The 14,837-nt window shown below is 29.1% G+C and overlaps 1 protein-coding gene across 1 annotated transcript in view; it reads right to left on the reverse strand.

Moving 5' to 3' along the window:
* LOC118188303 (phospholipid-transporting ATPase VA-like) overlaps positions 1–14,837 on the reverse strand; it is a 220,211-nt gene that overhangs the window by 15,237 nt on the left and 190,137 nt on the right. The window contains exons 14-18 of the mRNA XM_085818334.1: positions 12,603–12,833; positions 11,667–11,747; positions 7,561–7,863; positions 3,189–3,243; positions 1,204–1,406 (exon numbers count right to left, since the gene is read on the reverse strand). Of these exons, the coding sequence (XP_085674460.1) occupies positions 1,204–1,406; positions 3,189–3,243; positions 7,561–7,863; positions 11,667–11,747; positions 12,603–12,833 (873 nt within the window). The remainder of the gene's footprint in view (positions 1–1,203; positions 1,407–3,188; positions 3,244–7,560; positions 7,864–11,666; positions 11,748–12,602; positions 12,834–14,837) is intronic.

The raw sequence follows: 14,837 nt of genomic DNA on the forward strand, positions 1-14,837 counted from the left end.
TACATATGATTATAAAACATATTGAAACTAATTTTTTTACCAGAATTAACAAATTTCACAGTGCCCCCTTTTCTATAAATGTGAATATATATTCATAAGCAAAAATAAAATAGAATAATACAAAGTAAGGATAACTTTACATTTAAAAAAAAAAAAAAAAGGAATGTACAATAGCAAACAAAATTGCTTGCTTTCATCTACAGGTTAAAGCTTAGGATTCAAGAATTTTCAACCCTTATCTATCTGATCAAATCTGTTCTGTAATAATATGATCCTTATAGTATTTGTTTCTCTTTAAAATTTTAATCTTCATGATCCTGAAAATGAATTTGCTCCTTGATCTTCCAAATGTTCACTTGCTTTGCACATGACAACTATTATAGAATGACTTAAACTATGAGACTTTTTGAATCAGCATACTCTTCTGACCATTACATGAATATTTCTGTCTTTGTGGAGGCATGCTGGAATATGACCCATCAAAATGATTCAGTTAAAACATGTCTCACTAAATGTCACACTAAAATATTCATAGAAATGATAGCAGCTCACTTTCAATGCAGAATTTTAAAAACTGTCAAAGAAGAACAGTTTGCCAAGCAGCCTACTTCTTTCTGTATGAAAATAAGGTGTAAACTTACTTTTCTTCCAACATGAATTTCTCAAAAATGTCTTTCATGTGTTAATGTCCTCGATTGGCCTGCCAGGTCTCCAGACCTGTCACCTATCGAACATGTTTGGGACATGTTGGGCAGGCAAATTCAGATGTGTACAAATACATCCCAACTCACTGACCAGTTGCTCCATTTGGGGCACAATCTACCATAGGACATTGGCAACTTAATAGACTTCATGCCCAGCCAAGTGTCAGCTTGTATAACTGCCAGGGGTGGCTTTACCACACATTCATTTTCACATTCTTTGTGTTGCTCTCATAAATAAAACATTTTTTGCTCCACTTTTTGAATGCTTGTGTATCTACTTGACCACTATACTACTGCTGAGTTTCATAGTTGCGGTACAATTCTTTCTGGGAGCATAAAATTTTTGCAACAGTGTATATATACACACACACATATGGTTTAAATACATAATTTATCATGTATACTTAATATCAACTCAATACCAATAACTTAGGCTACCGAAAATTTACACACACACACACACACACAAAAAGAAATTTTAGAAAAGATTTTTACTTACAGCATTTTTATAAAAGAAATATAAAATGGTCCTCGCAAGGCGATCATAGCACCAGTGGCCATGAACAAGTAAAAGCCGTTCTAAATATCTGAAACGAGCTAAGGTGAAATCACTAGCCATTACAGCTTGCATGCCTTCTTTTCCACTGATGCCCACACCAACATCAGCTGTCTGAATCATGCTTACATCATTTGCTCCATCACCTTAAAAATTGTATTTTATTAAATGATTAAAAAACACATGTATCAATTTAAGAGTCTGTGTGTTGCACATAATTTGCTCACTAAATTACAAGCAAGTGACTAAGAAATTAATAAAATACATGTTTTGTGCAATTTTGTATTCAATATGGAGTTAAATTAAATTACAATATTACAGTAATATGGACACAAAAAACTTTTTTATTTCAAATTGTGCATAAACAGCATTAATATAAAAATAAAATACCGAAATTTGTTTAAAAATTTTACATTGCAAAAATTAAAACACTGTCAAACTTAATAGCAATCTGTTAATCTAATAATTACTGTATTACTTCAAATTTAACCACAGCAGGCAGCTTTCAAAAGTGGAAAATTTAAATAAATAATAAAAAATAGCAACTCCTCAAATTTAAGCCTAGAAGGATTTTAAAATTAGAAAGCTAGAAAAATAAAAAAATCGAAATGATTTTATAATATAGGTATTAAATAAAAAGGAAATATTTTTGCTTTTTGGCAGTAGCATAAATACGGGCAGCTAACTAATTTCATCTTCAGATATACAAGCACTTTTGAAAACTTGAATATTTATGAACACCATTGCAGCAGAGAATAATTTCTTTGGTGCCATTTAAATCATTACATCACTATCAGAGCTACTAGCTAGCCATGGTTGTATACTGAAAGAAACATTTCTGGAAATCTTAGCTTTCAGGATATCTGACTGACTTGTGTGAAAATGACATGCATCTATGCAAGACACAACTGATGGCAAAAATTTTCCCCAGTTTTGTAAAATATCCCACATATGTACCCAAGACATTTTTCTAACATTGCACATTGCTAAATGTGAAAACCATATTACTAATGCAACATTTAAAAAGAAGTTTAAAAAAGATCATTGATGAGTGACAGATGAGCAGAAATAAGATGCTAAAATATTTGCTTTGAACATAAGTAGCATCCTAATTTTGCATTTTAAAAATCTGAATAAAAAATGAGCTTAAATTTGAAGTAATATTAAAATACTAGATAAAAAGCAGATTTTATAAATATATCTAATATGCATAGTGAACAAAGAGAAAATTACATACTATGCCATACTGAAATTTTTGCAACTTATAATAATTTTTCTCAAGACAATTTAAAATATATTAAAATTGTCTTTGAAGGTGTAACTTGTATTTTCACAATTTTCATAACGCATAACAACAAATAGTTTCTAAAAATTCAAATTATGATAATACTTGATTAATTTATTCCAACCAAAAATATTCAAACTTGATATAATATTGTAAATAATTGCATGTTTGCATATTTTTACAAACTGTTTCTTCTTTGCTTTCATTAGCATCGTTATTTTCTTCATATTAACTTTGTTTTAATAGGATAAGAAATCTCCAAATGCTACTTTTGAGGTAATAAAAAATTTGAACAATGATAAAATGACACATAGTTATCAGAACAATGATATCCCTAGAAGTTTTGCCCACACAAAATATAATATTTTTCACTACTTATTTAAAGGAAGATTCCCATACCTTTTAGCTGTTATAGAAAAACAAATTATTTAAATCTAACACATCTAATTATTCTTTTTCTTATTAAAATAATACAGAATAAACACCTTAAAAATCTAAACAATGCACAACAAATTAATTTAATCGAATTTCTGTATTTAAATTTTATATTAGCTTACAGTCTAAAATGATGGATAATCAAATACATAATACAATTGTCATTTAACTAGAATACTCTTGGAAAGATAATAAATAAACAGCTTACCTATTGCAAGTGTAAGTACATGTAGTGATTCCTTCACTAAGCTCACGATATATGCCTTAAAAAGAAATATTAATTACAAAATGAAAGAGAAATGAAAAATTTACTTATATATTTTACTACAACAATTTCCTTCCAAATACAGTTTCTATGATGAAATTAGGAAAAACAATGACAATTAGCATAATTCTTATTATGCATCAGCATGTATGTTTTCAATACTATGTAAGGGCCATACATACGAATGTCATAAGAATAAAAATCAAAAGGCTTGGAAAAACAACCCAAAAAAATGTAAAATGAATTTAACAGTGAAGACTGGCACATATTTGAACAGTTTGAGAGATTACATGGAGAAAAACACTTATAAAATTGAAAAATCAAACACATGTAATTCATACTAGCATATTAACAGTAGTTGTTTTTTTCTTGCAAGTATTAAAATACAGAAATTTGAAAAAATGTATTTCATAACTTTCATCATCCTTGCTCAGACTTTAAATACTCGAGGTTTCAAAAATTGTAAAATTGAAAGATGGAAATAAAAATGTTTCGCTTTCAATGCTATTTTTTAAAAAAATAATGTAATATTAATGTATAATGAAATATTAAATATAATAATAATACTGTTATTTTAATATCATAATAAAGTTCCTATATTTTTTAAAAAATCACTATGAAATTCACATATCAACAAAATAAAATGTTTTCAGGTAAGCTGGTCTTAAAATTGCCAGAATGGTGGAAAGTTGTCAAGCCTAGCAATATACAACAAAATCCATACTTCTCCCAAAAGGAAAAATTTGATTTAGATATAATAAAGATGATGTATTTCAAACAGCAATTAATACTCGCCACTGTAAAGAATATACATTTAAAATAGAGAGTGGTGATAAATTTTGGCATCTTAACAAAAAACTGCATAAATTTAAGAAAAATAATTGCGTGTATTAGATCCTAAAACTGAAACAATTTTCATAAAATTTAAAGGAAAAAAGACTTGTAAATATACAAAATAGCATACAATTTTTCACATTGTCCTGACTTCTTTCAGAAGAATGTAAAATAATTTTGTATTATAAATGTGACTAACCTAAATATAAAGTTGCACAGTGTAAATGTAGGTTCACCTCAATTAACATTTTGTGTCTCTCAAAATTTACGATGGAAGAAGTTGACACATTAATTGTATTCACATGTTTTTGATATCCTTTTGTCAATAATGTATTCTTTGTAATAAAATAAATTAGGTTTTAAGTGGTTTTGCATCCATCCTTGAGATTAATGCTTCTTCATTCGCTTCACCAACTGTTTTCTTCTTTTCTATTATTATTTTCAGTATTTTTAAATATTTATGTCACTGGAGGCTAACTGCTAACCTTTAATCTTCTATATACTGCAGTTCACAGCAAAGATAACAAAATTCATTACTATTGCTGACCACAGATTTTCTAATATCTTATTTCTCTGCATTCTCCCCCTAGCTTTTTAGCACCAAGTTCAAAAATTTTAAAAATATTCCTACTATACATAGTTTTCCTTCTGAAGAGTATTTTATTGTTAAATTGTATTTACTTGATTACTTTTATTCAACGTATTCAATTTGTATTTGCCTTTTCGTATTATCATTTCATACATTTTATTTTTCCCTTGCACTTATAAAGTGAAATACATTTTGAGCAAATTCTCCATTAAGCTACCCCGACATGGCAGGTGTTCTGACACTTTAGAAACTTTCTAAACATATGATTTCATCTTACTTCTGTTCCAGCTCATTTTAGCCTTAACTACTGCCGATGTGCTTGATCTTATGAAATGTGGGTCTTCCATTCGTTCCTTTCTCAGAAACTGCGGTCAAGATTCATTCATGTGATGTGCCCCTACGGCTTTACAAGGTAAATGAGTTGGAGCATGGCATGTCCACCTCAATTAATGTCAGATATCGTAAATATCTAGATACTGTAATGTTAATATTGTTATGTATGGAATGTAGGCTTCCTTTAAAAAATAATATTATGGTAGTTACCAGTAGTTTATCTATAATTACTTTTCATTTGTAATATTCTTACTGTAACCACATTCTTCAGATATTAAATGACTTGCATAATTACCCCCTCAATTTTTGGATGATAAAAACTAGTTAAAAAGGAGGGAATACACAAGAAAATATTGTATGCGTGCATTTTTACACATTTTTAAGATAATGTACAGTGCGTGTGCAAATTTCTGATGGCATATAGTTAACTGATGAATTTATTACGAGCCTCCTCGGTATTCTCATTAATTTTGAAGTTTTAATTTTTAATATTGTTCTATCAACAAAATATTTACAAAGATAATTTGAATACTTTGAAATAATGGCTATTATTACAGAAGGAAGCATTTCAAAACATTGTTAAAAATGTATTGTATGGCCTGCAGTACCAGAATATATTTTAAACAGGCCATAGAATATTTAAAAATTCGCTGTCACTGATTTATGCGTTTGCAAACCATCTACTCTTATTTTTTAATACTAGTAGTTTGAAATACAGATGAATTCAAGTTTGCAACATGTCTTAAGATCTATAAAAAAGGCTGGGAAATTTCATTTCATATTTCAACTATACCTTCTTCATAGCTCTCTATCATGTGGTAAATTGCATTTGATTACACCTAGTAGAAAAAATATCCATTTTTTTAAACCATTACTATTAGTATTTGATGTAATTCCGTTTATGGATTATGTCAAAACTTATCACATGGTGTTCGAATGTGACACCTTGAGATAAGGATTTCAAATTATTCAGTAGTTATCTGACGAACAGTTCTCCATTTTATATATAAATGAATTCTAACTATATAAAAATAGAGACTGGTGATAAATTTATGAAGTCATTTAATTATAATATTAAATGAAGTGCAGACTAACAGCTCTCCACTTCCTTTTATACTGTCTCTGAATATGGGAAAAATTCAATTATATAAACTGTCAATTTTATATAATTGAATTTTATATATAAATAAATTTATATAATTGAATTTTATATATAATTTTATATATAAATATAAACTGTCAATTTTATATAATTGAATTTTTCCCATATCCAGAGACAGCAATTCACTTGCACAATTTGGCAGAGGGAAAAACTGGCTCTCCTACTTCAGTGTTTGAAATAATTCCTATTTCAAATGAATAAGCCTCATATTTAGTTTAAAGATGAATATTAAATTTTCTAGATTTCTTAAATCAAGAAAACTAAAACTTGTGTCATGTCACTCAAACTGGGATCTGATTGTATCAATCTGCATTATTGCTGAATATAGTTTGTAAAATATAGTTCAACACATTCCTCATGGCAATGGCATCCTTTTGTCTTTCTCATTGTAAATTTTGTGAAAACACAATACTATAGACTGAAATGTACTGAAAAATTAATGAATAAGTCACTAGACATGCTGCAATAGTATGGAAAAAAAACTTGTATAGAGAACGAGTTAAGCGATGAAAATGTTAAGGCCAATGACCGAAACCTGTATTTCACAAATCGTGAAAATGCAAGGATGCAAGCTGATACATATATAGCGACATGCTTGCAAGCATTTTTCAGCATCTTTCTTTATTTGCATTTACGTGCAGCTACAGAAAAATAACAAGTACTTATAACATGTAAAAGTAAGAATAAATGAATAAGTATAATAATTTTAACTGCATGCATGTCAGTGAGTATTGTAGTATTAATTCAGTAATACTCTAATTTAGTAATGAATATCTATTTCTTGCATTAAATTAAGTAAGAAGCTAAAAAGGAGGTTATAACTCATCTCTTTCAAATTATCTAATCATAGAGAGTCACAGGGAATTTCCTAATGAGACCACATAATTATAACCTCTTTCAAATTGACTATTCATAGAGTCTCACTGGAATATTACTGAACAAAATAATAAACAAAGAAATTTTTTAAAAATATGCTTCGAGACAATGCTCCAAATTATGACTGTCCTAGAGACTTTGACTTCTGTTTATGTAAGTTCATTTCTTTAAAACACTTAGTACCAAGCCTACTATACACAGATAAGCCTCGCATATTAACAAACATATTTAATCTACTGCATGATTAACTTCAACAATGCCCTTAACATTTTCAAAGTTAATGCAGATTTTTATTAAATATATATAACAATCTTTTTTACTATAAACATTTTAAAATTTTATGATTCAACAGATTTACAGAAATTGAAATGCAGAGCACCATTTTATAAGAAGGAAATCAAAATATAAAGAAGCTAATTTCTGTCAATCACAACTTTAAGCAAAGGAACACTGAATCCAAATTTCTGTAGTTTTTAAATTAAGTATAAACGCAGGCAAAAAAAGATGATGCCAGTTAATACCTTCTGGAGAGGTGTAGCTCGGCAACACAATACTGATGTGCAATGTTGAGCTAAATTTAAAAAGAGTTCATCATATGGTTTATCTAAAACATATGCTAGAGTTCTTCCATCAATAACCAAAGCTCTTTGTTTCCTTTGATCAATGCATCCTGTTATTCTTTGATTCAAGCCATGGAAAAAGCTTTTGAGAGGGTTAGTAGATGAGAATGAATTTGTAGATTGTGCACAAGAGCATGTTTCAGTAGTCACAATATCTTTTTCAATTTGATCCAAATAGAATCTCATAGTATCTTCAGCTGCTTCCTAAACAATAATTAATGAAAATATAATATAACTTTAAAACAATTACAAAAAAAGCAGAGAATTAGAATGTAAAGAAACAACATCTTAATTCATTGCTAAATTTAATCTTAAATCTTTTTCATTTCAGACATAAAAAAAGCAGAGATAGAATATAAATAATAAAAAATATAGCTACCTTTATAAAATGCTATACAATTGTTTATTAAAGAGGATGACAATAATTAATTATTAAAAAGTGGAGGCAGAACATGAATAAAGGTACTATTTTTCATGCCTTTCCAAATGCTGTGCAGTTGTTTGCTCGATATGTAGGATAATCACCATGTATTGCTGATAATTATATATCATCTCCCAATTAATGCTAAAATAAAATTTTTACTTTGATGCATAATATTTTTTTTAACAAAATGCAGTGATATACACAAACATTTCCAGTTTCTCTATTCTTTGAATGATATTTTATTATTAACTTTTTATATTTCTTTATATTTATCTTTTTCATTTTTATATCCCACTTCAGCTTATCCTCAATATTTTATATTTTCATTTAATTAGTATTCTTTTAACTAACATTACAGACTGACTTTTATTAGGATTCTGGCACATTTTATTCTAGAAATTTTTTTTGTGTGTATCATATTGCATGATATGTTATGCTATAATTGCATTAAACAGCTATGCACTGTGACATATTGATAGCTCTAAAAATAATTGCTATTCTGAGCAGCAAAAATTTCTTATAATTATACATGTAGCTTAAAAATTTGGCAAATCAGTTGGCTGTGGAATTTTGAATTAAAATTATTATTTATATTAACATAATAATTACCAATGAAATTAAAAGTGACTTATATTATCTGCCCATGAAATTCATGCATAAAACATTTAGGCTTCATTCATGTATATCAACATAATCACCTTCGAAATAGTCCCTTCCACTATTAATTTACTTTTTCAACTCAGTTTAAATTTTTCAGAAGCAGTGCTGCACATCTGCTTGTACTAACTTTTAAACTAATTCTTTATTTCAATCTTAATATTTTTCAAGTTTCCAAAACACTTCTCTAGCAGCTTCGTTTTGTGTGCTGAATAGGAAAAAAAATCACAGGTGGCTAAATTAGAAAATGAGAATGCTTTTCAAACTTTTTGAAAGTGACTGAATTACAGGTTAGGATTTCCTGAATAACTAATACAATATGTGACAGCACATTGTTATAATGAAAAAGTTATCTGCGTCTTTCAAAGAACTGCAGTTACATACATCATATATGATCTTATAGGTATCTTAAGGTACTTATGTAGTAAGCTGTATTTCTAAGTTCTTTTCCTGGGATGAATTTATAATGTACAATTTCAAGAATGTCAGATAAACTTGGAAAAAAAAAAAAAAAAAAAAAAAAAAAAAATCTGAAATGTTTCAGATTTTAAATTACGTCCAAAGGGGCGTCTTTTAACATTTTGTGTGTTACCTTTCTTTATTAAATATCATGTTCCTCGCACTTAAACCATAAGATCCAGTGCAACAGCAATATCGCAAAATAGTTTTAAAACGAGCATATCTTTAGAATTTCCGATACAGAGACTCACGCGCTGGAGATAAAAATGTTTTTTCTGCACAACGTTGCCATTGCTTGCTTTGAAATCCTTGAGTTTGTTAATCAAAAATTCGTCAAAGATTTAAAAAATAGGAAATCGATCATAAAACAAATTTCAAATTTCAAATTTGGTCTTCCACATGCTCATATACGTTGGAGGATTACGTTGTTCAAAATTCGATGACTCTATGTACCGTTATTTTATGACAATGTGAGAAATATACATTGAAAAGTGAACCGACATTTATCCGTCCGACGCAAAATGCCAAAACGAAACTAATAGTCCTTCGGGATTCAAATCCCTTTGGACTAAAAAGAGACTACTGTTTTAATTTCTGATTCTTTTGCCTCAGTTCTTTGCTCATTTTCCATTCATTGCTCAGTGACTTCAGTGTCAAATTATGTTTGCAAACCCCAGACTCCTCTGCCATAATTACTTTACTGAGAAAATCCTGATTTGATTAGTCAACACAGCCCTTCTACAGTTTCAGTTTACACTTATACAGTCAAACATTTTAAGATGATCTGCTCATTTAGCTCTTTCAATCTTAATTTCTTTACTAAAATCAGTGAATAGTGGTCTTTCTGAAGTAACTATTTGGCAATCATTATAACAAAAGAGCTTTGAACAAGACAAGAAAAATGTTTTTACTGACAAATAAAACTGAATGCATCCTGCTCTCATTATTCTGTCACATATGCTTTCTTCTTTCAAAATCATTTAAGATCTCGCAGACCTCATCTAGCAAAAGCTGGACTCAAGGATTAGTAACTACAACAAAATCATTTAACTTGAATGATGTTGATTGCAATTGTAGACTCTCTCTACACCTGTTTAAACAATTTATAAGTTTGGGTTCCATTCTTTCAAAGTTTGATACGAAATTTTATGGTAACTTGCTATTTCATTGACACATCATTCTCCAGTTCAACCATGTAAAACAAAACAAAACAACAACTAAAAACACCCTTCATTTGAATCACACATATCTTACAAAGAAAACTCTTATTGGAGACAGAAAGCACACTGATTGTGCTTCTCAATTTCTCTTATCATGCTAATATTGCCAAGTACTTTTTACCATTTAAATTATAATAGTATTCTGCTCAGTGTATAAAAACGGTGAACTATTTAGAAACAGTATACTTTTCAATTATTTAAATAAACATAAACAAATAAAGTATTTATACATATTGCAATATTGTATATCTAATTAAAAATCTTTAAAAACATTTCAACTATTAGAGTAATTCAGTGGCATAGCTAAGGGGGAGCAAGGGGGGACATTTGTCCCTAGACATAGCATTCGGAGGTACCAAATTGATCTTATAAAAGTTTACAATGAAAATTTTTTCATTCTTGGCAAACAAGAGGGGCATGAAATCTTCCCCTGTCCTCAAAGACCGAGGGTTTGGTGTAATTAACAAAAGATTTTTTTAATCACATAATAGCATGTATTTTAAATAAGATTAATCTATTGCTCGCATATACAAGTGTATGTGGTGTTTTTTCCTGTTTGCATCAATTTATTTTCTTTAAAATTTACCTCTCCAACAAGTTTTTCTGCATTTACTGGCCTTTGTACTCTCATAGTACCCTACAGAGAAATGTTTGGAAGTTTCTTTCTCCTTTGATAAAAGTACTTGCACTCACATTTTTACTTCTATTTTTTAAATAAAGGATAGCCTTAATGTGTCCAGAAGCTCAACATCTCTCATATCATACAGTATTGAGCATAATTCAGTTATTCTTGATATGTCTTTTTTAAATTCTTTTTGAATTAATCACATAATTCTGTAAAAGTAAAATTTTTAGGAACTGTTTAATTTCACAACACTTTCCTTCAAATGGTAATTAGCTTCTATAATTTATTTAAGCATAGTTAAACATTTTTGTATTGCTCAAAATACTTTCAAAACTATAATTATTTCTTATTTAAATTTTTTAACACAGAGCCAGGAACATGAATATTTTCTTAACCAGTAAAAATATGAATATAGTGAAAGAAATTTTGAAATTGAAATAAAGGTTATGCAAAGAAAAAAAAGTTACAACTTTCTTTTAAAGAACCTCAAACTTTTTTTTTTTTCTTTTTCTTTCTTTCTTTCCCCCCCCTTTTTTTTTTTAGTTTTATTTTATTACTTATTCATAAATTTAATTTATAAATCAATAAAGAAAAATTGGAAAGTAAAAAAACATTAGCTTACTTTAGATCGTGCATTTAAAGTAATTATTTCCATGTCAGTTGAGAAAAGCTTACAAGAGTAGGCAATATTCACAGCAGTTTCCTATGAATTTAAAAATTACAACAACTGTAATTAAACTAAATGATTTTATTACACTAGAAAAGATTGTTTTTATAGCATTTGCTTGATCAATACATATTAAAGAGTACTACAATTATTGGAATATAAATGTAAAATTACAGAATATTAAATGGGTCATAAGAAGCAGAATTAACAAAAATGCAATTATTGGAATATAAATGTAAAATTACAGAATATTAAATGGGTCATAAGAAGCAGAATTAACAAAAATGCAAGCTTACAAAAATATTTAAACATTATCAAGTGATCCAAAAATGTTGCACACATTTAAAACATAAATAACTTGCAATATTTTGATAGTAGCTCAATGCAGTTATTGTAGAAATGCTCAGAGGAACATAAGCAGAAAAAAATGCAGAATTTGTAAAAAAAGATTTTAAAAAAAAGGAAGGGAAGGTTATGCAAAAATTTAAAAAAAAATTATTTAAAAGATTAGTAGTAAAGAAATAATTTAAAATCATGAACATATAAATATGTAATGTCGAACAAAATGTTTAACATTTGATTATATGTTAACTTTAGAACATGCATTGTCTCAAAGACAAACTGAACAGTTATGATTAAAAAAAAGTAAAGAACGTTGTGGAAAATGCAGTTTAAAAATTTTAAGTAAATGATATAGCAAAGATAGAAAAGAAAGATGGAATTAAAATTCATTCTGGTTGCTTCATTTTAAAAAATACATAATATATAATTTCATTCAACAATTTAATAAAAAGAGTAACGATTTGAGTTTATTGATGGCATACTTGAACAAGTAAGTATATATTAGGAGTTTACAATCGAATGAAATGCACATTTAAAAATTCAAAATACCTGTTTATCTCCTGTTAAAACCCAAACAACTATACCAGCAGCTCTTAAAGCACTAATGGTTTCTGGCACTCCTTCTTGTAACCTATCCTCAATGCCAGTGGCTCCAAGTAATTCCAAATTTCTCTCAATCAGACAGGCAGACTGGTAAAGTTTCTTATCTTTTTCTTCAAAACAAAGCTCAGCCTCATTATGAAAGGCCAACCATTCATCATATTCTTCCTCGGGAATAATCTGTCAGCATGATATCATTAAGTCCATGACACTTATTACAAAACAGTATAGCATAACTACACTCACAGACTTAAAAATAAATAACTAAGTAAGAAAAATAAAAAGTACAGAGAATTAAAAGAACAAAAGTGTTCATACTACTTTTTTCTTTTTTCCCACATTATACTACAGTACAAAGTCTGTAATCCGGAATGATCTATAATCCGGACCTCAAAGCTACAAACTTTATGTGCATGCACGTTTAATGTATAACGGACGGTATAAGCTAGGCTAAAATTATCTAAGGCATTTCAGTTAATGTTGCAGATTGCGCTGTTCCTTAATCTTCTAATTGGATCTGGCTTATTATTTTTTGCAGACTGTTAGAACAATTTTATAAAAATTAAGCTTGAACTTTCGATTATGTCAAAAAGAGTTTCCAATTCTGGAACTGCCAAAGGATCTACAAAGCGAAAGCATGTTCCGATGTCCATTAAACAAAAAGTGGAATTGCTGCAAAAAATGGATAAAGGCCTATCTGTCTCAAAATTATGCGAGAAGTATGGCATTGGAAAGTCCACTATATATGACAAAAGAAAAAGGAATTTTTTGTGGAAGCATCTTAAACAACTTACATTGAAAGAAATGTTTAATAAAGTAAACAAATAAATATTAAGCTCTTTTTTTTTTTGTAAATGTTGATACCCTTTAGATCATAATTGTTCTTTATTTCATAAATTACGATTTCATATTTTTAACTGTATAATTTCTGCATGCCATCTTACCAGATTTAAATTGATGATTTATGATCCGGAAAAACCCCTAATCCGGAATCGCCAAAGTCTAGCCAAGTCCGGATTATGGACTTTGTACTGTATTTGTTTCCCTCATTATACGATTAGGGGTGTTCAAATGAAACAAAATGACACTATGGATATATTGAAGTTTTTATTCATAAGTAATCACCAGAGGTCTGAGCAAAACCATCCCACTGTTTCACAAGATGAAGGATTTCTTCTTCCTAGAATTCCTGTACCTGTGACTGGAGCCAGTCCTCCACTGTGTCCTTCAGTTCGTTGTTTAAGTTGAAGTGCTTCTCTTTGAGGTGCCATTTCTTATCAGGTCATTCACCTTGTTGATGAGTTCAGCCCTGATTACCGTGTTTGCCTGGCCTGGTCTTGGGTCATCACTCAAACACTCCAACGCCGTATGAAAGCTGGAGCTCTGCTTTCTCACTGATTTATCAGACACACAGTCTTCCCCACATATGGCCACCACCCGGCGATAAACATCGGCCGGTTTAACCCTTCCACAGTCAGAAGCTTGATAACACCTTGTTGCTCCTCAGTCATCGAATTTTGCAATGTGAACACGATGTCATAACACTCACTGCTGCATCAATTGGATGGAACACACAACTGCCTACTTTTCTCCTACATCATATGCGGGTGCCCATGCATATGTGCAACCATGCTGGACACTACATTCACGTATTTTGATGTCTCACTATGTTATGACAAAGCAGCAAATTAGAATTTCAACCGGTTTTGTTGTTATGACTTTTCATACCTTTCCATTTGAACACCTCTTATAGTTTCATTATAAACTAAAATTTAGTTTATATGCAACATTCAGTTTGTTTGTGCAGCCATATAATTATCTTTATCTCTTAAATAATTTATACATTAATTAAGCAATGAATGAAGTTAATATAGTTGCTTATGTCTAATAACATAACAATCATAATCATAATCAATTGCTGTAATTAACTTTTTATGCAAAATTATTGTCTAATAACATAGCAATCACATTGCTGCAATTAACTTTTTATGCAAAATTATTATCATTTTGCTTTTACATTTTTAATAATAATGTATAACAGATCATTTCAATAATAGTAATAGGGGATATTTACTTAACAAAAATTAGTTTTCTTAAACAGTTGTTTAACCTTATGGACTTTTGACACATTAGTTGTTCTTTGGAAAATTTAAATGTTTTGTGCAAGACAAGAAATCAAAACTA

The sequence above is a fragment of the Stegodyphus dumicola genome, chromosome 6 (genome assembly GCF_044657685.1).
Source record: "Stegodyphus dumicola isolate Sdum_Otavi_A_Nest chromosome 6, ASM4465768v1".
Taxonomy (NCBI): Eukaryota; Metazoa; Arthropoda; class Arachnida; order Araneae; family Eresidae; genus Stegodyphus; species Stegodyphus dumicola.